Source organism: Artemia franciscana, chromosome 15, assembly GCF_032884065.1.
Source record: "Artemia franciscana chromosome 15, ASM3288406v1, whole genome shotgun sequence".
NCBI classification, from domain to species: Eukaryota; Metazoa; Arthropoda; class Branchiopoda; order Anostraca; family Artemiidae; genus Artemia; species Artemia franciscana.
Genome location: NC_088877.1, coordinates 6,860,465 through 6,886,378, shown reverse-complemented (window position 1 = coordinate 6,886,378; position 25,914 = coordinate 6,860,465). Strand labels below are relative to the sequence as shown.

The window sequence follows — 25,914 nt, the reverse complement described above, 5'->3', positions numbered from 1 at the left end:
AAATTGATTGATTTCACGACCGGTTTCAGACTACTGAGAACTTTATATATTAGTTTATTCTATGCAGGCTGCTAAGGACTTTTCTGCTGCTCATCATATTTTACTGCGTCATTTTTTTGTTTTCTGCAAAGGGCTAGTTTTTCAGAATTCTACAAATATACGGAAATATCACGAGTTAATTTATTTGAACCAGTTTTGCATACATACGCTGCATAGACTGTCAAACAATCATTTTTGTTCGTTTTAAGTTTGAAGTTCACTCTTTACTTCCAGTAGGAACACTTTGTTTGTTTAATATTTGAAAGGAAAACACCTTATCTAGTACCCTTGACAAACAAAAGAGATGTATCACAACAAAGTGGCGTTTTCTGCGATTTTATGCCACCAAACATTACTTTTTGCCCCAAAAGGGTCGAAATGCCAGAGAATAGATATTCCAAGATAGCCAGATCTTTCACCGTTTCAAACACTAAACAGGAGGTTTTGAGCCCCCATTTTGGAAAAGGGCAGTACAGTGTCACGTGAATGTTGCAATGGGCTTCGGATTTATTCATAGATCGTTTAACTGACACTGACATGAATGATGCAATGATGACCAAGGTTTTTATAAATAGCCAGCATTTGATGACCTTTTTAAGCATAAAAAGAAGTCCACCAAGTGGCGTTTTCTGCTACTTCGTGCCACAAAAATTAATTTTTCCGAATGAGGAAAATGCAAGGACAGTAGATTCCAATATAAGCAATCGATTTAGCATTGTCTAAAAGTGTAAACAGGAGGTTTTGAGCCCCCATTTTGGAAAAGGGCAGTACAGTGTCACGTGAATGTTGCAATGGGCTTCGCATTTATTCATAGATCGTTTAACTGACACTGACATGAATGATGCAATGATGACCAAGGTTTTTATAAATAGCCAGCATTTGATGACCTTTTAAGCATAAAAAGAAGTCCACCAAGTGGCATTTTCTGCTACTTCGTGCCACAAAAATTAATTTTTCCGAATGAGGAAAATGCAAGGACAGTAGATTCCAATATAGGCAATCGATTTAGCATTGTCTAAAAGTGTAAACAGGAGGTTTTCAGCCCCCTTGACCTGAAAACGACAACCGTATCCAGATAAAGCCTTATAATATGACACGAATACCGAATTGATTTGCGTCTTCATTCTAAAGTCATCTGCTGACAATGGCCTGAATTCCGCAATGAGCACCAAAACTGTTGATAGAATATTTAAAAAAAAAAAAATTTGTGGGGTGGGGGTTTGGTTTATCTTATTTTTGAACTATTTTCAAAACCCTCACCTAAGAACCTTATATGCCTCCGGACAAAACATGCAACACTTGCCCTAGGGCTCTAGGGCTCTAGGGATGATCTTTTTAACTAAGAAAAGAAATCATCCCACAGAAAAAAGGCGTCCTTTGCCAATTTATCAATTTTTCACAAAGAAGATCAAAATAACAGGGGATGCAAATTCTGAGAGTAGTGCTCGATTTTGCTGCTCGAGATTGAAAAGGTCAATCAGGTTTATTTAGTCTAAAACCTTCGACTTGAAACTCGCATCTTGAAAAGAGAGAAAAATCCCTTTTTTGCATGGTTAGCAAGCATCTCATTATTTATTCCTAATTCTTTTTTTTTTTTCGACCAAGGCTAATAGGTTACCAAATTATCACAGAAATATGTTTATTGGTTCAGATACAATCATGTAGTCTCTGAATTAAATTATGTTTAAAATATTTTATTCTGTAATGATTACCCCATTGAACTTATTTATCCCGAGACTCAGCGACAAACCTGGAGAAAAATTTAAAGAAACATAATATCTGTTTATTTCAAACATTCGGGCAATGGAGGGACAAGGGTGAGTTGCCATAATTATTTGAATAAAATATCGAGGGGGTCAGGCCATGTAGAGAGTTTTGGATAAAATATCGTTTATGATTTTTTTTTGTGGGGTGGGGGTTTGGTTTATCTGATTTTTGAACTATTTTCAAAACCCTCACCTAAGAACCTTATATGCCTCCGGACAAAACATACAACACTTGCCCTAGGGCTCTAGGGGGCTATGTTGACCGTTGAGTTTTTGTTATCCGATCGTTTGACTTAATTTAACAAAATGGCTATCTCAAAAATTCGATCGAATGGATTTAGGATGCAAAGACAGGAGGGCTAGCAGCCCTCCGGTCCCTTTTTACTCTTAAAAAGGGAACTAGAAATTTCAATTGCCAATAGAATGAACCCCGACGAAGTTATATCATTCCTTCCATAGAAGCCTTATATACCCCCTGTTCATTATTTACAACACTTGGCCCCGGGTTCTGGGGGGCTGTGTAAACCCCGGAGCTTTAATCGTATGATTTTTGGTCTGTTTTGGACAAAATACAAATCTAAAAAAATTTGATCAGACACATTTGTAGAAAGACGGTTGGTGGGAGGTGGCTAGTTGCCATCAGATTACTTTGGACTCCAAAAAAGGGAAATAGAACTTTAAATTTCTAGTCATTTGAGTCCCCTCTGAAGTTTATTCCTTCAATAAAAACCTTATATGCCTCCGGACATAATTTACGACCCTTCCTCCGGACTCTGGGAGAGGCATGTTGACCCCGAACTTTTTGTTATCTGATTGTTGGACTACTTAAAAAATGACTATCTAAAAATTTTGATTGAATGCGTTTGGAAAAAGAGGGTGTGTGTGTGAGGGGGGGGGGGTATATGACTCCCGTTTACTTTTCACTCTTAAAAAGGTCACCTCTGAAGTTTATACAACCACCCCTTACATAAAAGCCTTATATGCCCCCGGTGCATAGCTTAAAACACTTGCCTACTGGCTCGGGAGGGTTGTGTCAAACCCGGATTTTTTGTTATTTTATCTTTAAACTATTTTGGACCAAATGGCTATTTCAAAATGACTCTTAAAAGGGGAGCTAGAACTTCGAATATCCAATCATTTGAGTCCCCTCCGAAGTTACAACGACCACCTCTCCCATAAAATCTGATATACTCCCGGGGCACAAGTTACAACCCTTTGTTCCTCCACGCTCTGAGGTTGATTTTTTATTATTTGTTATTTGATCGTTTTGACTATTTCAGAGAAAACTAGATCTACGTTGCATGGGCAACGTGAGGTGTTGCGGCAACCTTTGCTCAGCTTCGCCGAGTAAAGTGTTGCGAGAGCAACACTTTGGTTTTGTTTCCTCGCTGCGACTAAACGCTGAAGTTGTTAATCTGTAAGGATGCTAAAATACATACTAGGTACACCAACTCGCAAAATTTGCGAACTCCTCATTGCTAAAGATGATTGCAGCCTCACAGCCGATTATTACTTACAAGTCCCCTACATGTCTTACCACTGGAACCAAATTGGTCTTACCATCAAATACAATGGAAACAAAAAATAGGTACACCAACTAGTAAGAGTTGCGAACCCCTCATTGCCGAGGATGATTATGAGCTAACAGCCGACTGTTGCTTACAACTCCTTTATATGTCTCACAATTGGTATCGGCCTATTTTTGGTTTCAGTGTGTACCTTACTACTGAAGTTGTCAACCCCTTTAAACTTTCAAACTGGTATATCTCATGAAGGAATTTTTGTACAAAAAAATGGATGATATATACTTTGATCAGCTCGTCAAAAGCTATTGACTGCCGTCGAAAAAAAAAATCTATCTGTCTTAGTTCAAAAGTTGACTTTTTTGCCGTAGGTCAACTTTCTAACGTCATCACTTCGAAAGGAGCAAAGGATAAACTCTAATTTCTTTAGCAATGAGAGAACTTTTAAAGTTTAAGAGGCACATCTGATACCATTTCTCTACCGAAATCCCAAGTGCGAAAAACCGAATGATAAACTCAGCTGAAATCACGAACAGAAATGGGTAGAAACAATAGATGGCAGCACTTTCGGACCCGTGGGAAAATGCCGCTTTTTTGCTTCTCTAAATTTTTCTATTTATCACTCAAAGAAGATATATTGGCTGTGGGGCAGGGTAACTGTCGCATATATTTAACACTTATAGATTTTAGTTCATCTTCAATTTGAAACTGGTGCCTGCCTGCTTGCCTGCTAGAACGGAGCTTTCCACTCGAAAGCAGAAACATGGTTTGATGAAACGAAAGCTTGGCTGCATAACTTCAGATAGTCCTCTCTGACATAGGCTATACAACTCCTCTTCACTTCACACACTATAGGCTCTGGCTCAAGGACAAGCAAAAACCATCCTTTTTGGCCCCAGGCAAGAGTTCTACGAAGCTTTCCAAAATGTAAAGTCATATTCATCAATCCGGCCTAAGGTCCACACTTTCCGTAAAAACCGCAGAGGTTAGACCCTTACCACTTTCTAGGAATAAGCTGAAATCGGGGTGCTAGGAACAAAAAAAAAAAAAAACACGACAAAACCAAAGTGTTGCTCTCGCAACACAATGATTATCTCAAATCGAGCGGATGCACTTAAGAAAAAGGATGTGTGTGGGTGTGGGGTAGATGTCCTACGATCACTTTTGACTCTTAAAAAGGTAACTGGAACTTTCAATTTCCAATCAAATGAACTACCTCTGAGCTTTATACGACCAACCAAAACGCTTGCCACTGGGCTCTTGGGCGTTATGTTGAACCTGGAGTTTTTTTTTGTTTTTTTTTTATCTGATGCTTGAACTATTTTCAATAAAATGAATGAAATGACTATCTAAAAGATTTTATCGGAAACTTTATTAGAAAACAAATTCTCAAATTACCTCTGTTATTAAAAAAAAAGACAAAAAAAGAAAAACACAAAAAAAAAACATTATGCAATAGCTTTGAGCTCAGTCAGAATTGATTGCTTATGATTCTACTCTTCTGGGAGCTCAATACAGCTATGAACTTCAGAGAACCTTGCTTCTTAATATACACAAGCATCTTTTCATTGGCAAAGAATTCGACTGCACATTTAAAAATTAACTAAGAAAAATAAACGAAGAAAATACACCCATTATTCAATATTAGCATTTTCCTCATTTTTCACATCTTTTTTCTCCATTGTATGAGTCAACATTGCCATAACGGATTCAAGTTTTTGAATAAAATTCTTTCCGTCAACTTGGTCCAAATCAACTTCCTCAAAATTTGTCTGCACTAGCGTCCAAAAACTGTCTTTAGAAAATGATGACTTATAATCGTCATTCGATGGATATTTTGCAATGAATACCTGTGGCTGAGCAGATTGTGGTCCACATTTGACTGCTATAACCCTATTTCCAAAAGGTGATTCTAGCAAACAAGCAGGCGGATTTGCCAACGGTTCTGGGGTTCCATGGCCAACGTTCTGAGTAGAGCCCAGAACTTGCCAACTTAAGAACCTTGCTAAGCACTGGGCTACGGTTAAATGGTGTTGGCCTACTTGTACCAAAATCAAATCACGTAGTTCTTGCGACTCATAAGATAGCAAGTGAAGCTTGCCATCTCGAGTAATACATTTTATGGAAGTCTCACTCACATGAAGAACGAGGGTTGTCCGCCAAAGCGAGTCATAACCATGAGTAGCAATGCTAATTTTTACAGTAGACAAAATAGGACTATTTATTATGTTCCAGTGGGATGAAATGCAAGGGTCTTTAATATCTTTGGCAAGATTATCAATTAAAAAAGCTGCACGCGTTCGCATCACAATATGCTGACCTTGTTTAACAATTTTCTCTAAGATAGTCTCTTCTTTCACAATATCAAGCAGTGACTGATAGTCAGCTCCAGCTGGTCCAGCTATTCTTCTCTTTTTCCTTGGTCCCATTGGTGCTGAACTCGGATGAGGCGCAGGAGGACCTAAATTCATTTGGTGAGCTTGCAGTAAAGCTTGATGCATACTATGCTCGAGAATAACATCATGTTCTCCGCGACCAATTGACGGCATCATGCTAGTTCTATCGCCAGCAGATTCATCTGTATTGTGGACAAGAGATATAACAAGATGAATACCAGGAAACAGGGATACAACAATCTTGTTTTCGACAACAAAAGGAGGGACTTGAGCTTGTAGAAAAACTGCTTCCCTGGCTAAGCGGGCAAATAGCTCTTTACAAAACAGGACATTCTGTGCGGCTTCTAAAATTCTTTGCCAGGGGTGATCTGCGGTGGGTGGCAAGTTACTCATTCCAATTCTTCTACCACCTGAAGAGGTCAATTGAACTACATTCAAACTATCTTGGTCTTTCTGGATTGTGACTTGTACATAAGCATGTCCCCTTAATTCAACAGGGATAGTTATTCGAAGAGAAGATACTTCAAAAGTTCCGTTTTGAATAAAGTTGATAGATTCACCTCCTCCTTCCTCAGCTTTAGCAACTTCAAATGTTCCAATCTGTCGAACACGAGATCCAACTGATTTATAGCTTAAATCTCCAAGGATAGAGGCTTTTGGGGCAGTCCCGATAGTACTTGTGCTACTTAACTTTTTCAACCTCCAGTGAAGACGCAGCTTCGCCAAGTCAGCGTGAAATTGTTGTTGAGATCCTGATTCTCGAACAGATTCACGAACTCTCAATCTTTCAGCTCCATTTATAAGCAATGTAGAGGCTGCGGTGAGGCCACGCTTCTTAGCTAAGAGCTGGGCATATGGTCTATTTTCGGTAGATTCTTGCTGCACAGGGTCAAATACCAAATACGTTTTTTGCTTAGCAATTTGCAGCACATCATGTAGAACTGAAATCTCAGCAAAAGATGCGTTTATTTTTGCCTTTACTGAGTCCCAATGATGAGATGGTAGTAGTGGAGGTGCTGGCTGACTATCTTCTTCATCCTCCGCTTTTTCAGCTGTTTCGGCAGCTACGGACCAGTCAACTTTTGACGCAAGTTTAGCCAGAGTCTCAGACAGACTTGGCGGCGCTTGATAGATTTCTTCACCAGTAAATGTGATTTCCTGAATCGTATACTCTGATGGTACTTCAACGTGAACATTGACGGACGAAACATTTTCATCCATTTGAGGCCGACTGAAATGAATATCCAGATTTTAGTTGCTGCGAAATAATAGAAGATACTGTTGAAAGAGAAAGTAAAAACAAAGCCGCACAACAACGCCCTAAACAGATTTTGCTCAAACATAAAGCATTAACACAGCAAGTAAAGTTGCAATTTTTTTAACAGTAACACACATATTTGTTCATAGAGCTTGTAGTATCAAATTGTATGTAAGGTGCGACTCAACTGAAACTCTGAAAAAGGAAATTTTGCTCCTTTTCATAAAAATTGGCTACTTCGTGTGATTCTAAATTAATAAAATGCATCCCTTTTAAAATGACTCGTTAGAAGTTATGAGCTTGAAAAACTTTTCCTAAATTTAGAAAAAGGAATGGAGTATTGCCGAACAAGAGATTGGTCTAGACTAAAATTACGCCATTAAATTCAGCATATCAGAGAGTCTATTACAAATAATTCATATCCCTATGTTAAAAAAATGCAAAATTATCTTTCTTTTTTTGAGAAGGCTGGTTACAGACACGTGTTTATTTGTTATTGTCTTGATTTTTTTCCAAGACGATTATATCGAACCAGTATAAGTTCTAGTGTCCATTTTAAGCACCAAAAGAGGTCGTGCAAAAGCAAAGTGGCATTTTCTACCATTTTTTGGCGAAGAACAATAATTTTTGGCCCGTAGAAGACTAAAATTCAACAAGCAAAATTACCAGACAGCCAACTGATTAAGAATTATTGCCAAAGTTACATATTCAGCTTCCCGGCTACAGAGGTCATAATTACGCACGATGGCGCATTTGTTCCAAAAGCTACATGTAGTTTATGCAAATAAAGGGTTAATATAGTCGATTATTTTTAGTTTCATTCAACTGAATCTATTCATTTGAGGCTTCATGAAGCTTACTTACGGTGTTGTATGGTCGTGAGTCAGCTATTAGAGAGGAGGATCAGTGTGATTAGGGGGAAGGTGCCTAAACCCTCAAAGCGTTTCTTTTTAGACCCAAAAGTTGTAACTTTTATTGAGCATTCAGAGCCAGGGGAGAGGTTATTAACTTTGAAAACGTTAATTTTTAGGAATATTTTTGAATAAGCCTGTGGTCACAGCTCTCCTTTTATTGCACAACTATTTTACGTCTAACATAAGAGATAATTAAAAATAAAAATCTGATGAAAGAAAAGAGCAAAGATTAAAAACTCAAAACAGACAAAAATTACTTTTCGGAGTTCAAACAGCATATTTTCAAAAAACTGTTTCAAATAAACAGGCTCGTGACATTTCCTTACATTGGTAGAATTAATTGGTAGGCACTTTACTGAAAACAAAAAACTGGCACAATAAAACAGTACCAAAAGCAAATATCTTAGGTGGCCTGCAGAAAAGGACTAATTTATAAACCTCTCAATTTTCTTTTGCCGGTGATGAAATCAATAGATTTTACCAAACAACTTTAATTTTCTTTAAAATCAAGAAAAGTAAGTTTTCAGTAAAGCACTAGTTTTTCAGAACTCTAAAAGTGGAGGGAAATATCACCAGCGAGTTTACTCGAAACAATTTTTCAAAAATATGTTACAATAAACTGCGAAGTAGTAATTTTTGTTCGCTTTAAGTTTCAACTTCGCTCTTTACTTTCAATGGAAAGATTTTTGTCCAACTTGGGCAAAGAAAGTATACAATTTAACAAGAGTTTTTTCTATAATAGGACATTAAATGCTGGTTTTACTTCAAATCTCTCTTAAACTTTCCCTTACAGAAATCCGAAATTTTGTCACATAGGTAGTCCATGGAGCATTTATCCTTGGCATCCTTGGTAGAATTATCCTTGGTAGCATTTATCCTTGGTAGAAAATATTGCACTATTTATAAAATACTATCCTGTATGAAAAATATACAGATTTCAGAAACCTGTAGGAGATTAAAAGAATTTAAGATATGTAGTTGATATAGCCTATGATTAACGGAAGTTCATGTTACCATTAATGTAAATTATTTGCCGCAATGCTGCGAAGAATTTTCATTTCATAAAACTAAGCTTTCATTATTTTGCTTCTTTTTCTTTAACGTTTTCAGAGAACTGATCGTTAGAAACAAAAATTGCACCGTTCATTGTCGAAAACCCAATATAAAATAACTATACCCCTTCACTCGAATAACAAGGAAAATACCATTTTTACATGGAAGCACTGAAACGTTTCCTTTTTCTTCTTCGCGCGCAAGAAAGAGAATGTCTATTTAAAAAAAAAATGTATCTTATTCAAGGTTCGAACATGAGTTACCACATCCTCAACGAAACCAGTGAACCATCATGTCCTGTTTAACGGAGTTCTTTCTATAGCCTAGTTTTGTTGTTCTCAACCACTTACGTGATAGAGCTTTCTGAGAATAAAATAAAGTAGAACTCGAAGTTCTATTACCACTTGATGTGAACTTAGGATATAGCTTTATATATATATATATATATATATATATATATATATATATATATATATATATATATATATATATATATATATATATATATATATATATATATATATATATATATATACTAGCTGTTGGGGTGGCGCTTCGCGCCACCCCAACACCTAGTTGGTGGGGGCGCTTCGCGCCCCCACGCCCCCCCCCCCAAGCCCCCCCGCGCGCGTAAGTCGTTACGCGCCATATTAGTTACGCGCCATTGTAGTTGTGTCCCTATATCCCACCTGTGAATATATATATATATATATATATATATATATATATATATATATATATATATATATATATATATATATATATATATATATATATATATATATATATATATATATATATATATATATATATGTTTTTAACTACGTAAAACTTGCGAATATACAACATTCTTTGCTGTCCCATTGTCTGTGCATATAAATAGATTTTCAGGTTTACCGACTCTTGAACATGCAACATATAATGGTCCATGGGAAAACAATCCGTATTCAGATCTATACCTCATGATTCTAATGATTGACCTTGAGCTTTGTTGATGGTGATTGCTAATCGACCATTCCCTGAGTCGCCATCGTCATTTATATATCCCCCTGTGCACCCCGGCGTCCCCTTTGTAGTTATGTCCCTGTGTCCCGGTCGTCATTTATATTCCCTGTGTCCCGGTCGTCATTTGTGTCCCGGTGTTCCAGTCTGTGATTTCTCTTTGAGTGTCCCGGGCGTCATTTATATTCCTTGTGTCCCGGTGTCCCGGTCGTCATTTATATCCCCCTGTGCCCCCCGGCGTCCCCATTGTAGTTGTGTCCCTGTGTCCCGGTCGTCATTTATATTCCCTGTGTCCCGGTCGTCATTTGTATCCCGGTGTCCCGGTCTGTATATACATTCGTTTTTTAGTTTTGTTTTTCTCCTTTATTTTTTTCCTTTTTTCTTTTTTTTCTTTTTTAGTTTATTTAGATTTTTAGATTTTTTAGTTTTTTTATTAGTTTTTAGTTTTTTTGTAGTTTTTACCATTTTTTTAGTTTTTTTAGTTTTTTTTTTTTACTTATGTCCTGGTCGTCATTTATACTCCCTGTGTCCCGGTCGTCATTTGTGTCTCGGTGCTTTGTTGATTGCTAATTTATATTATATTTATATTTATATTTTTTATATTTATTAATATTTTTTTATGCGGACAAACACGACGTCACTCGACAGACAGACAGACAGACATAACCCACAAACAACTTATTTTTATATATATTTATTCATATTTTTTTAGTTTTCTTTTTCTCTTTTATTTTTCAGTTTTTTCCTTTTTTTTAGTTTTTTTCTTTTTTAGTTTTTAGTTTTTTTTAGTTTTTTACCTTTTTTTAGTTTTTTTTATTTTTTTTAGTTTTTTAGCTGTTTTAGTTTTTTTTATTAGTTTTTATTTTTTTTGTAGTTTTTGCCTTTTTTTATTTTTTTCAGTTTTTTTTTAGTTATTAGATTTTTACCTTTTTTTAGTTTTTTTTAGTTTTTTAGCTTTTTTAGTTTTTTTTCTTTTTAGTTTTTTTTGTAGTTTTTACCTTTTTTAGTTTTTTTCTTCTTTTGTATTAGTGTGAAATAATTCAGACGTCATATGCGGACAAACATGACGTCACCTGATCCACAGATCCACACACAGACAACTTATTTTTATATATATAGATATATATATATATATATATATATATATATATATATATATATATATATATATATATATATATATATATATATATATATATATATATATATACAAAAAAGCTGATGTAATCAAGAGCTATGAATTAAGCCTGTAAACATCTTTCTATGATGTTATAATTACCTGCTACTTCCAGTGGGGTCAGCAGGGTGGCAAGGGTGTCTGTGCCCCCTAGATTTTTTTTCTCCCGCCTAGACTTTGAAATATACCGCTCTTGGAGCACTCTCATCGAAAAATATCCCCTTTTGGCATTTCCACTGAAAAAACTAAAAAAAAACAATTATTGCCCCCTCTATATAAATTTTCCACCCCAGTAAATATTCGCTGATTGACACCACTAGTCTAGCCACTAGAATTAGCCTAGTTGAGTTAGTCGCAGACGATTTGTGAAGATTATTAAGGGGGCTATACAAGATGGGAGATTATAAACCTAGCCTAAGGTTTAGGGTTTACGACCATAAAGATTATGATCGTACCCTTTTCATGCTTCACAGTCTTTCAACTACAGAAATGGCAACTAAAGTGCCAATTGTGGGTGCCGTACCGCACTTTATGATGACGTTATCAAGTCCAATTTATAAAATGCACATATTAAAAAACACCTACAATTAAGTCCTTAAACGACTCTCTATGGTGTTTTTATGTAAAAACACCCTATTGTGCTTATTATGCTGTTTATTATGTAAAAACTGATTTTCATTGTTTTTTAAGGTGGAGGGCTGTAATTTTGCAGCTGGAGATTCCGATAGTGCACATTCCATTTCGATTCCATGCCATTTTAACGGGGTTTCAGGCTCTTTTCAAAACATTTTACTATTAAAATTAATCAAAATAATAGCTACTATTCCTGAGACCACTGCAAATGACAATTTTTTTCACTAGAAAGTTGTTTTTTTTAATGCCTTTTAGAAAGTGGTTTACTATGGGTTATGGTTCATTCTTTACGGGATTGCAGCTATGAGTGTAACCATGAGGCTTACCTGCAAAGAAGGGGAAAAGGTGGGGGGATACCATATAAAAAAAAAGACTTGTTCAAAATATTTCCCCTTCAAACCATAAAAATGGTGGAACATTCTTTTTTTATATTTCAGAACAATCCCCCCTTATAAATAATTTAAGAGGTGCAGTCTTTCAGGAATGTACGAAGCATTGTCATACGAATGTTAAACCTAAACTAAAAAAGGGGGGTTATATTAATGTAGAAAGGAAGCAGCCTCCCACACATGTAAGAGAGCTCCGTCTCAAACCATATAACCGACCACGCCAGGACTCGGACCCCGACCCTTCGGACTAAGGATTCCAAATCCAGCGAACCAACCATTTATGCTTAAAAGCGCGCCTACTATTTATAATTCTACCAAATACACAAAGTGTATTAATTTTATGTTTGCTCATCAAGGGCTATCAGCAAATGAACATTTGCATAATTTTTTACATAGCCATTTTGATCAGCATAGTCCAAAGGTCCAATTACTATGACCCTGGGGAAAGGACTGTATGTTAAGAAAAAATTTCCTATTTTGTACATATAGTATTTGTTATTTGGTAAGTATTCAGACATTTGGGGGGGGGATTCTCCACGGAGATAATTCTCCACGGGAGGAAAGTTTCCAGGGATGAGCTTTCCTAGAGAAATTTCACACGGGGAGGGGAGTACTTTGCCAGATTTCCTATACGAAATTCATAATCAGTATTTATTTATTTTCTCTTTGGCGACTTAATTTTACATGTGGAGATGTTTCGGGGGATTTATCCGAGGAGAATCTTCACCAGGGTTGGAATTTTCTGGTGATTTTTCACGGAGGGGGGGGGGGAGACTTTCCGCAACAAAAATTCTTCATGAGGGCATTTTTTGCAAATGAAACTTTCCATTGAAGTAGGGGAATTTCAGGGGAAAATTCCACTGAGGGTGGGGGGGGGATCTGGCAAGAATTGAAAAACAATCATAAACTGCATAAAAAACAAGTCTTTTTTCAAATGAAAGTACGCTAAGGAGAATTTTTCAGGCGGAATCGCCCGCAGAAAATTTTACAGAGTTTTACAGATTTTACAGATTCAGTGAGGATGGATTTGTCCGGGGGGATTTATGCGGGACGACTTTCCGTGGTGGAGTCTTTTGCGGTAGGTTTTTTCCAAGGAGGGGTTGAATTTCCACCATAATTTGGAAAACGATCAGAAATTAAACAAAACAAAGCAGTTTTTCCACTGAAATTAAGGAGCAGCATTAAAACTTGAGCGTGAAGAGTGAAAAATTGAGGAAAGGGGGGCCCCTCTCCTAAACAGAATAATTTCAGTTCATTTTAAGATTTAATGCTGCTCCTAACTTTCGGTTGAAAAAAACTGTTTAATTGACGAAACGTATAGTACGGTTGCCGAGGGGGTGAAACGAGATATTTATCCTGCTTCATCGTCATGCAAAAACTTAAACTTCAATATAAAGAGTCATCGTTCCTGATAGAGTAGCCCCCTCGTATTTAGGATAACCTTGGATATGGTATTAAAAGGAACAGGAATAACATTAAAGGACAGCAAATTTTTCAAATGTAAGTGAAGAGCGACAATGAAATAAGCTGAATGAGCTTTGAATAAAAGTAAAAGCTTTTTCACCGGGCAGTTTTTAAATATTCTTTTTTCAAACTTACTGAAGGGACTGGGAGAAGGATTCAAGAGGATGCTTTAAATATCAGATTAAAAAATAATGTCCATTGAGATTCCAATGGTACACTGTAGATACTTCCAAGCCTATCCATTCCAGAAACGATAGACTAAGTCCTATTTTTGGTACCATGTGCCACTGTGCGACGCGTTGTCAAGACAGATTTATACCGCACACGCTTATGTAAGCACTACTTATCTACACTGTTTGTTTGTGCCCCGCTAATACTGGAGAAATAAAAAGAAAAGAAAACACGAGTCAAATCTTTTCATAAAATCTTCCAAATATGTTTTTTATAATTAACTTTTTCTGTTAAGATAAAAATCAATAAGATTTTCCATTTCTGATTAAAATTGGATCTTTTTTTCTTTTACTGCAGTGGGCAGCTTTTTTTCAAAGTTCGTTTTTTAGTTTTCATTTACTAGGGAGGCTGGGTTGGGGATTATACAAGAGGGAGAGGGAAGATTGTAAACTTCTCGGTAAGAGTTTTCAACTATGGATATTTTATCATCGGCCTTGTTATGCTCCCCAGCCTTTCAGCACGAGAAACGGTGGCAAAAAGTGCCATATGATACTTTACAATTACCTTGTTTAGAAAATTTTGCAAAAGCAAGTAGATACGATAACACGGTTTCAAATGGGCCGCTAAAGATCTTCCTAAATCTTACAGTAGTCTGCTAGCCATAGCAAACACATCACTGCTACCCATGCCAAAAAGTGATTTTTCTTTCTTCGAGAAGAGGGGGGGGGGCTTAGAACCTCCAGTTCAGACTTTCATTTGGATCCAACGCCTTTTTGGTTAGTTTCGAGTTTTTTTTTTTTTTGAAAGTACAGAAGATCTGTTTCTACAATAAACTCTTACTATTGAGATAAGCGTATATTACAATTTTCATTCCAAAATCGCCTTCAAATCAAGAATGTTGTAATATGTTTGGTATGATATGTTCTTTGGCTTTATTATCATCTTTCATTTTGTTGTTCGTGTTATTACTACATCTATTGATAATTGTTGGAGCCATGTAGCCTATGGGTTTCTGGCAAATATCATTTTATTATTTATGGGCCGCTAAAGATCAATATTATTAATAATGTTATTTTATTATTATTATTATTTTATGGGTTTTTGGCGAATGAATATTATTATCATTTTTGACTACTTAGTAATAACAGAATTACAAACTATATCAAAAAGTACAGGCACCAGAGTTTAATTACGTTGATGAGACTATCCTTAATGATCAGACAATAGGGAAAAGAAGAAGAAAAAAGAAAGTCTCAGATTTGTCAAAATCAAAGTGGAACTATTTTTATGACAGTGAAAAAAAAATTGTTCGTTACATGATCAACCAAAGAGTGTAGGTAAATTATAAATAAGAGTAGGAACTGGCGTTAGTATCGACGAATAAAGCCATCAACACTATCAAGCATTGGGTGACACTTGGCATTTTTAAATGTGATAATAAGAATTATGAATTTAATAAATTTAGTTGGTAAAAATTAGGATAGTAATAAGTATCTGATCCGAGTTCCTGACTAGCCCAAGTTCCCAGTCTTAAATTTTCCCTATGCTCTTTGGGATGGACGATCAATGTTTGGGCTGAACAGAAGCAACAGAATATTAAATAGCCACATCTTATCCAAATGCAATGCAGAAATACTCCAATGACAGGTAAAAAAACCACACTGATTTCATGTTGTTGAACAGAGATTGGAAAGTGAATTCCTGACTTATTCAGGATCAATAAAATTGTCAAGCTTCATTAAAATACAACACGGAAATATTACTGTGAGAGCCTGAAAAAGAGTAGGGACGGGTTCGTTTCCAGAAACCTTAAAGTAACACCGTTTTTGGCTAAATTTAAACAATTGCCAGTTGCTAATTACCTCTCAGAGAAAATCATGTACTTCATTGAATTATAATGATTTCAACTTTTTTTCCTCGACAAGAATGTATAGGAAACTAACATTAGAGTGAATAGATGAAGAATCGATGCTCTGAATATACCTTCTTTTTGAACTATGTTGAAATATATCCAAGGCTCTTCAACTGGTGATTACCAGGGATATCTGAGACCAGGGTTACCAATACTTTTGGTACCACAGCGGCGACATCAGTGGTTCCCAGCTAATTTTGGGCCATGCCCCTCCTAGGTATTTTAAAATCCTGATACCCCCCCCCGTGATTTTTAAATTTTCTTATCCAAAATTTTACGTATATTCACCTGAAGGAAGCTTAAAAGTCCATTAACTCGGTATCTTCTTTTGATCATCCTCTAGGCACATTTTATACAAAAGAAAAATATTGTCAAATACAACACGTTTTACACAATATATGATGTCATTGCAATATCTATCTATCTTCTATATATATAAAAATAAGTTGTCTGTGTGTGTGTTTGTGTGTGTGTGTGTTTCGAGTGACGTCATGTTTGTGTGTCGACTGACGTCATGTCTGTCGACTGACGTCATTATAAGGATTGAGCTGTATGCGTCATGAAGTTGTTTGTCGACTGACGTCATGTTTGTCAACTGATGAAATTACATACCGGGACACCGGGACACAAATGACGATCGGGACACAGGGAATATAAATGACGACCGGGAGCCTCAGAGAGAAATTACAGACTGGGACACCCGGACACAAATCACGACCGGGACACAGGGAATATAAATGACGACCGGGACATAGGGACACAACTACAACGGGGACGCCGGGGGCACAGGCGGGATATATAAATGACGACCGGGACACAGGGATTGTTCGAATAGAAATTACAGACCGGGAAACAAATGACTACCGGGACACCGGGACACAGGGAATATAAATGACGACCGGGACACTCAAAGAGAAATTACAAACTGGGATACCCGGACACAAATGACGACCGGGACACAGGGAATATAAATGACGACCAGGACACAGGGACACATCATTAGAATAATGAGGTATAGCTCTGAATACGGATTGTTTTTCCCATGGACAATTATATGTACAGGGACACAACTACAATGGCGCGTAACTAATATGGCGCGTAACGACTTACGCGCGGGGGGGGGGGCTTGGGGGGGCGCGAAGCGCCCCACCAACTAGGTGTTGGGGTGGCCCGAAGCGCCACCCCAACAGCTAGTTATAATATATCTGTCTCGCTCTTTAAATGCATATGAGTGTAACGTCATTCACACGAAAAATGTTTTTTTTAACAACCAAGGCTCTAAAGTATAATCAGTCGAAGGGTGAACGTCATGCCCTTGACCCAACAAAATATTACCATGACCCACCGGTGGTTCACAAGCCGCACGTTGAGAATCACGGGTTTAAATAAACAGAAAAAGGACACCTTTAGTCTCTCTGCAGAGAATTGCTGACTCAGCTTTACTCAAAATCAAGTCAAGACCCCTCGTTCTAAGTATTTGCAAACATTTTTTTCGGAAATTTAGTCCCATGATCCATCACGTTTAAGTTTCAGGAAAGAATAGCCATTTTAAAGAAAGCAAAGAAAATGAGCGTGCAATTGAAACGGGAAAAAATCTTTACTGATAATAAAATACAAACCAGAAAATCACAAGTTTTTTTGTTGTTTTTTTTTCAGGAAAAGAGCAGCAATGAGAATTACCGAGAATTTGGTTTGAAATAATGTACAAATCGTCCTTCTTTCAAAAAGTGCCCTTTTTAGAGTGTAAAGTGTCCTGGTGTAAAAAGACCTCGTGTAAAAAGTACCAAAAGTGACTCTTGGCACTCACGACTGAAACTCAATTTCCCCCAGCTACAAGTCTTGGTTACCAGAACATTGTTGACAGAGTAAATAGCAATACATCTATCATGTTTTTTGGCCTCATCACACAGAAAAGACGCTTACGGAAACAGCGTTGTCAACGAAACAGCGTTGACATAGTAAATAGGAATACATCTTGCATGGTTCTTGGCCTCATCATACAGAAAAGACGCTAACAGAAACAGCGTTGTCAACGGAATAGCGTTGACATAGTAAATAGTAATACATCTTTCATGGTTCTTGGCCTCATCATACAGAAAAGACGCTAACAGAAACAGCGTTGTCAACGGAATAGCGTTGACATAGTAAATAGTAATACATCTTTCATGGTTCTTGGCCTCATCATACAGAAAAGACGCTTACGGAAACAGCGTTGACACAGTAAATAGCAATACATCTTTCATGGTTCTTGGCCTCATCATACAGAAAAGATTCTTACGGAAACAGTGTTATCAACGGAACACCGTTGACATAGTAAATAGCAATACATCTTTCATGGTTCTTGGCCTCATCATACAGAAAAGACGCTAACAGAAACAGCGTTGTCAACGGAATAGCGTTGACATAGTAAATAGTAATACATCTTTCATGGTTCTTGGCTTCATCATACAGAAAAGACGCTTACGGAAACAGCGTTGACACAGTAAATAGCAATACATCTTTCATGGTTCTTGGCCTCATCATACAGAAAAGATTCTTACGGAAACAGTGTTATCAACGGAACACCGTTGACATAGTAAATAGCAATACATCTTTCATGGTTCTTGGCCTCCTCATAAAGAAAGACACTTACGGAAACAGCGTTGTCAACGGAACAGCGTTGACACAGTAAATAGCAATACATCTTTCATTGTTCTTGGCCTCATCATACAGAAAAGATTCTTACGGAAACAGTGTTATCAACGGAACACCGTTGACATAGTAAATAGCAATACATCTTTCATGGTTCTTGGCCTCCTCATACAGAAAGACGCTTACAGAAACAGCGCCGTCAACGGAACAGCGTTGACATAATAAATAGCAATACATCTTTCATGGTTCTTGGCCTCCTCATACAGAAAGACGCTTACGGAAACAGCGTTGTCAACGGAACAGCGTTGACATAGTAAATAGCAATACATCTTTCATTGTTCTTGGCCTCCTCATACAGAAAGACGCTTACAGAAACAGCGCCGTCAACGGAACAGCGTTGACATAGTAAATAGCAATACATCTTTCATTGTTCTTGGCCTCCTCATACAGAAAGACGCTTACGGAAACAGCGTTGTCAACGGAACAGCGTTGACACAGTAAATAGCAATATATCTTTCATGGTTCTTGGCCTCCTCATACAGAAAGACGCTTACGGAAACAGCGTTGTCAACGGAACAGCGTTGACACAGTAAATAGCAATACATCTTTCATTATTCTTGGCCTCCTCATACAGAAAGACGCATACGGAAACAGCGCCGTCAACGGAACAGCGTTGACATAGTAAATAGCAATATATCTTTCATGGTTCTTGGCCTCCTCATACAGAAAGACGCTTACGGAAACAGCGTTGTCAACGGAACAGCGTTGACATAGTAAATAGCAATACATCTTTCATGGTTCTTGGCCTCATCATACAGAAAAGATTCTTACGGAAACAGTGTTATCAACGGAACACCGTTGACATAGTAAATAGCAATACATCTTTCATGGTTCTTGGCCTCCTCATACAGAAAGACGCTTACGGAAACAGCGTTGTCAACGGAACAGCGTTGACACAGTGACTAGCAATACATCTTTCATGGTTCTTGGCCTCATCATACAGAAAAGATTCTTACGGAAACAGTGTTATCAACGGAACACCGTTGACATAGTAAATAGCAATACATCTTTCATTGTTCTTGGCCTCATCATACAAAAAAACGCTTACAGAAACAGCGTCGACATAGTAAATAGCAATACATATTTCATGTTTTTTGACTTCATAATACAGAAAAGACGCTTAGGGAAATTTAAGAGGAGGCTTAATCAAACAGAACTGCCCTTTCAATGGCCGAAACCAACCAGAAGGTAACCTCAAGCGCCATCATAGCCTCAATCCCACCCCTGCAACCCCCCCACAGCCTTGGGTCAACATTCAAATAGTCGTTTTAGTCAGTGTAATCGAAAAAAAATAATGCACCTCCAAGTAAAACCCAATTTGTGCCGTTCCGGGGGCAATGACCCCAAATTATGTAAATAGCCCATATAAGCATATGCTGCACAGAAACGCCTTAATAGAAAGCTGCACGTTTTAAATAATTTCTTAAACCACATTGGCCATAACATAGTGGCCATAACATAAAGAAAGAAAACGATCAAAAATGGGGTTTTTAAAGGCCAAACGAATTTCAGTATTGATATTTTTTTCAGTATTTCAGTCAGTACTGATTCAGGATATTGGGCAATGTCCAATAAGAATCTCAACGGTGTCAATAGCTACATAGTAAAGAGAAAACCACAGGCCATAGCAACTAGAAGTTTAAAAAAGCGTTTCGAAAGAAAAAGTCTCTAGTGAGAATGAATTGCAAACTGGAGCCAATTCAGTAACTGTGACTTCATTTCAGATACTCGAAACAGTAAAAGCTTACTCCAAAAACAAATTTGTGAAGATTCTAAAATAGCCTAAAACCTTTCAAAAATAGAGTCAGTTCAAAATGAGTATTGCACAATTAGAATCAACATGGTAAAAACTTCTTACAGAAGACTTACAGTCCAACACCTTGAACAAGAAGAACACGAGCTAAGAGCTCATGGCACTTGTGACGAGGCAAGAAGAGCTAAGAGCCAAGAGCTCATGTGGTATGAGCTCTAAAAAAATTCTAAGAATCAATAGATTGATTTAAAAGGAAAATCAGCGACTTAATGCCGGTCAGGATTTAAAATAAGAGCTCTGAGTCACGATGTCCTTCTAAATATCAAAATTCATTAAGATTCGATCACCCACTCGTAAGTTATAAATACCTAGTTTCTTCTGATTTTTCCTCTCCCTTTAGCCCTCCAGATGGTCGAATCTGGGAAAACGACTTTATCAAGTCAATTTGTGCAGCTCCCTGACACACCTACCAATTTCCATCGTCCTAGCACGTCCAGAAGCACCAAACTCGCCAAATCACTGAACCCCTCCCCCCAACTCCCCCAAAGAGAGCGAATCCTCTACGGTTACGTCAATCACGTATCAAGGACATTTGCTTATTCTATCCACCAAGCTTCATCCCGATTCCTCCACTCCAAATGTTTTCCAAGAATTCCCCCTCCAAATCCACTCAATGTCAAAAGATCTGGTCGGGATTTGAAATAACAGCTCTGAGACATGAATTCGTTCTAAATATCAAATTCCACTAAGATTCGATCATCTATTCGTAAGATAAAAATTCCGGTTTCCCCATCAAACTCCCCCCAATGTCACAGGATCTGGTCGGAATTTAGAATTAGAGCTTTAGAGCACAAGATCCTTCTAAATATCAAATTTCATTAAGATCTGGTCACCCTTTCGTAAGTTACAAATACCTCAATTTTCAAAAATCCCCCCAGCTCCACCAAAGAAAGCAGATCCGATCCGGTTATGTCAGTCACGTATCTTAGACAGGTTTTTATTCTTCCCATCCAGTTTCATCCTGATCTCTCCGCTTTAAGTATTTTCTAAGATTTCCGTCCCCCCAACTGCCTCCCCCCCAATGACGCTGGATCCGGTTGAGATTTAAAATAAGAGAACTGAGTTACGAGGTCCTTCTAAATATGAAGTTTCATGAAGATCCGATCACTCCTTCGTAAGTTAAAAATACGTCATTTTTTCTAATTTTTCAGAACTAACCCCCCCCCCCAATAGAGCGGATCCGTTCCAATTATGTAAATCACGTATCTAAGACCTCTGCTTATTTTTTCCACCAAGTTTCATCCCGATCCCTCCAATCTAAGTGGTTTCCATGATTTTAGGTTCCCCCCCCCAAACTCCCCCAATGTCACCAGACCCGGTCGAGATTTAAAATACAAGCTTTGAGACACGATATCCTTCTAAATATCAAATTTCATTGAGATCCGATCACCCTTTCGTAAGTTAAAAATACCTCATTTTTTCTAATTTTTCAGAATTAATCCGCCCCCCCCCCAACTACCCCAAAGAGAGCGGATCCGTTCCAGTTATGTCAATCATGTATCTAGGACTCTTGTTAATTTTTCCCACCAAGTTTCATCCCGATTCCTCCACTCTAAGTATTTTCCAAGATTTTAGGTTTCCCCCTCCCAAATCCCCCCCAATGTCACCAGATCCGGTCGGGATATAAAATAACAGCTCTGAGACACGATATCCTTCCAAACATCAAATTTCATTAAGATCTGATCAACCGTTCGTAAGTTAAAAATACTTCAATTTTTCTATTTTTTCCGAATTAACGCCCCCCCCCACTCCTCCCAGATGGTCAAACCGGGAAAACGACTATTTCTAATTTAATCTGGTCCGGTCCCTGATACGCCTGCCAAATTTCATCGTCCCAGCTTACCTGAAAGTGCCCAAAGTAGCAAAACCGGGACCGACAGACCGACAGAATTTGCGATTGCTAAATGTCACTTGGTTAATACCAAGTGCCATAAAAATTACATTTTTTGCATGGGAAGCACAAGATGTCTCTTTTTTCATAATTTGTTTTTCCTAGGGGGTGGTTAATCATTAGACTTATAAAGGGAGCGGCACTTTTAGAGTTCCCCCGGGTGACACCCATGTTATTTACCCTACTGAGATTCTAACTATCTAGAATCAAAACGCCTAAAAAATATTTCACAAATAATCTTTGCTTTCCAACTAAACGTTATTTATTTGTAAATTTGTTCTTGTTGGTTAAAGACATTAAGCTAACATTGCAATATTAGAAACCCAGAATCAAAGAACATTAAATGCATATTTCACGAATGGTTGACATTTTAAACTCCGTTTAATCACAGCTCCGTAGGTATCTTCATTACATACGGTTAGAGCACTTAAATAAGGTCATTGGGTCCGTGACCCTTCAACACCCTCATAGCGGTCCTATAGAAACTGTCTTAAATAACATATTGACTACATTCTTCATAAATAGCGTTTTATTTTCACCAAAGTCGTTATCTAAGAGAATTATTATTTCAGATTTTGATAGTTACATTAAAATATAGAAGTCAAAAATCAAAAAAAAATAGACCATGGTTTTCAAAATAATGTTTGGCTCTAACTAGGTCTGTTTTGATGAATTGAGGATATTGTTAATTACGAATGCTACTACTACTACTACTACCCACCACAGCAACAAGCCGCCTACGAATGCCGCTCCACCATCCCAATCTATTAAAAGCCTCCCTCTTTGCACCCTCCCAGGAAGTTTCCATTTCCTTTAAATCTTTTTATGACACCCACCCATCCCAACCGCGGACGATCTGCTTTACGTTTAGCCCTAAACGGTGGGCCGAAAAGGACAATCTTTGGCAATATGTCATCCTTCATCCGCAGAACGTACCCTAGCAATCTCAACCTTTCTCTCATTATAGCTCCATAAAGCGGGACTGAACCACACTTTTTGTAAAGCCTACTGTTTGACATACAGTTAGTCATCCGAGTACCCAGAAAAATCCGTAGGCAATTTCTCTGAAAAACATCTAGCAAATCTTCATCCACTTTTCGAAGCACTCAAGCTTCAGATCCATATTTGACCACTGTCATCACTGTACCTTCCAATATTCTAATCTTGGTTTGAAGACTTATTTTCCTATTCTTCCCAACATTTTTTGACTGTGAAGATACACCCTGAGCCTTGGCTATTCTACTTTTAACATCTTTACTTCTCCCACCGTCTTTACTAATTATACTACTAAGGTAAGTGAAAATGTCCACCTGATCAATCTTTTCGTTAACCAATGGCTTCACTTATTCCAAGCCTTAGTGACTTACTCTTCTTCACATTTATTTGCATACCTATTCTAGCAACCTGAACTCGCATAACCTCTAGAAGCTCATTCATTTTGCTCACACTTTCATCTAGGATGCATAAACAATCAGCATAATCTAAATCCAAGAGAATTTTTATTCCCCATTCGATTCCGTGGTCTCCGATACTTCCCGTGCTTCTTAAGACAAAATACATCAAAATGATTCAAATAAAGGGGGATGGAACACAACCCTGCTTAACTCCTGATTTAACACAAAACCAGCTGCTAACCTTGTTTCCTACCTTAACCACAGCAGTGTTATTCTCGTACATAGCACTAATCACTGCAATGAATTTGTCAAGTGTACCATATAAGAATAAGACCTTTGATAAAGCTCTTTTATCGAAAGATCGAACGCTTGCTCATAATCTATAAAACTGAGGACCAAATGCGTTTGGACACTCAAGAACTTCTCAATTATTAGCCTAAGAGTGAAAATTCGGTCGATACACCCTCTACCTTTTCTAAAACTACACGGTTCTTCTTTTGAAACTTTGGCTACAGCATCTCTCAGTCTAAAAAGTATCATATTACCAAGTAATTTGCTACCTACAGACACGAGACTAATACCTCAATAATTACCACACTCACTCTGATCACCTTTCTTATACAGTGGTTTAATTAAGGTTTTACTAAAATCTCTAGGTACTTCCCCTTTTTCAAAAATCACATTCATAATCTTCAGTAACTTATTTCTAACCTCAGAGCCACCATAATTTCAGAAACTCATTAACTACAATACCAACAACTGGAGACTCATTATTTTTAAATCCTTTTAGTACTGTCGGTATTTCTTCTTCACAAAACAAATCTTCCTTCACATCTGATGTATCACAAACTTTGTCATTTCCCTCTATATCTTTTCCTGCAACTATGTCTTGGTTTAGCATATTCTCAAAATGTTCTGCCCATTTCTCTTTAACTCTTTCCTTATCACTAATTGTTGCCCCATTCCTTTCTTTAACTGGGAAAAGTCCAAATTGAATACTCCCTCTCAATTTATTAACATGCCAGGACAATGTTTTACAATTATGCCATCTAGCTGCATCTCCCAGATCATCCTGGATTATCCACAGATATTGCTGCCATGGCCTCCCCTTCACACCCTCTTAATACATATTTTAATTTTTCTCCTCTTTCTTCACATTCCATTTATTTTCAGATGATCTATTACAAAGATAATTCTTGTACATGTCCCTTCTCTCTATTAAACATAAAGCTTTCCAACTAATATTCCTAGCTATCGTCCTAACTTTCTTCCCTAAGACACCATCAGCAACTTCACAAATTGTTTTCCTGAACTTATTCCATCCATCTTCCTCACTGTCAAATTTTAAACTCCAGTTTAGTATCCAATTGTTACTGGAATTTTTTTCTCAAATTCTCATCCTGGAGCCTATCAACATCATTTTCTTCCTGGGTAGTTACCTTTCCAAAAATGTCAGTTTCAAATTAGCTCTAGACACTACCAGATAGTGATCTTTACTTTTAGCGTCAATCACGTCACTCCAATATACCCTAGTATCTTGTATTGACCCTGCTAGTCTTAGGTTAGCAATAACATAATCAATGATTATGTTATTGATTGCAAATCAAAGACTAAATGCAATAGCGAATCCGAAAATCAAATAGCTTTAAATATGTACTTCATGAGTAGTATTTAGTTCCCACCCAATTTGTAAACTAAAGATTAATGAGAGTATTCGTTACAGATTTAAGGCAAATATTACAATAAAGATATCCATAACACACTGGACACATAATTAAGAGATAGTGTTTGATTCTCACTGGAGTTGGTGTTTAAGGATTTAGGATATCATTGATAACAAACCCAAGGCTAACACTGAAACATTGAAGGTGCAAGATCAAGGTTTGATTATATTCTCACTAACAATTAATTAATCTTCATCAAAGTAGACACTTTAGGACTTACAAGATTTTTTTTATTACAAATCCGGGGCTATCATTGCAATATAGAAGACAAAAAACAACATATATAAGTACATGCTTAAAAATAGTGTATATTTGAGGATTTATGATACTGCTGATAGCAAATCTGAGGCTAATGCTCCCATATTGAAGTCCAAAATCAAAACACTTAAACTATATATTTCGCAAGTAGAGTATTCAACAAATTTGTCATTTTAGGATCTTTGATGTTGTTTACACAAAGCTGAGGTCCGTGTTGCACACATAAAAAAAATAATACAGAATCCCGAAATAGGATCAAAGTTGGTGTTTCAGGAATTATACTATTGTTCATTATTAGTATTTGGCTAATAATCTAGAGGTCAAAAATAGAAACACATAAATGCATACTTCACAAACAGTAACTCATTCTGTCCAAAGTTCATGTTTGAAAATGACCCACCAAATTTTTTATTTAAAAGTTTATGATATTATTTGATATTTAAAAG

General features: G+C 37.1%; 2 protein-coding genes across 2 annotated transcripts in view; both read right to left on the bottom strand.

Annotated features, from left to right (window-relative positions):
• Positions 1-543: 543 nt before the first annotated feature.
• The window catches only part of LOC136035992 (cardioacceleratory peptide receptor-like), a 473,226-nt gene continuing 447,855 nt past the window's right edge, over positions 544-25,914 (bottom strand). Inside the window, exon 11 of the mRNA XM_065717902.1 lies at positions 544-554. The gene's annotated coding sequence lies outside the window, so the exon portion shown is untranslated. The remainder of the gene's footprint in view (positions 555-25,914) is intronic.
• The window catches only part of LOC136035989 (mediator of RNA polymerase II transcription subunit 17-like), a 28,581-nt gene continuing 7,389 nt past the window's right edge, over positions 4,723-25,914 (bottom strand). The window contains exon 2 of the mRNA XM_065717893.1: positions 4,723-6,955. Coding sequence (XP_065573965.1) covers positions 4,963-6,945 — 1,983 coding nt within the window. The 5' untranslated portion in view covers positions 6,946-6,955 and the 3' untranslated portion in view covers positions 4,723-4,962. The remainder of the gene's footprint in view (positions 6,956-25,914) is intronic.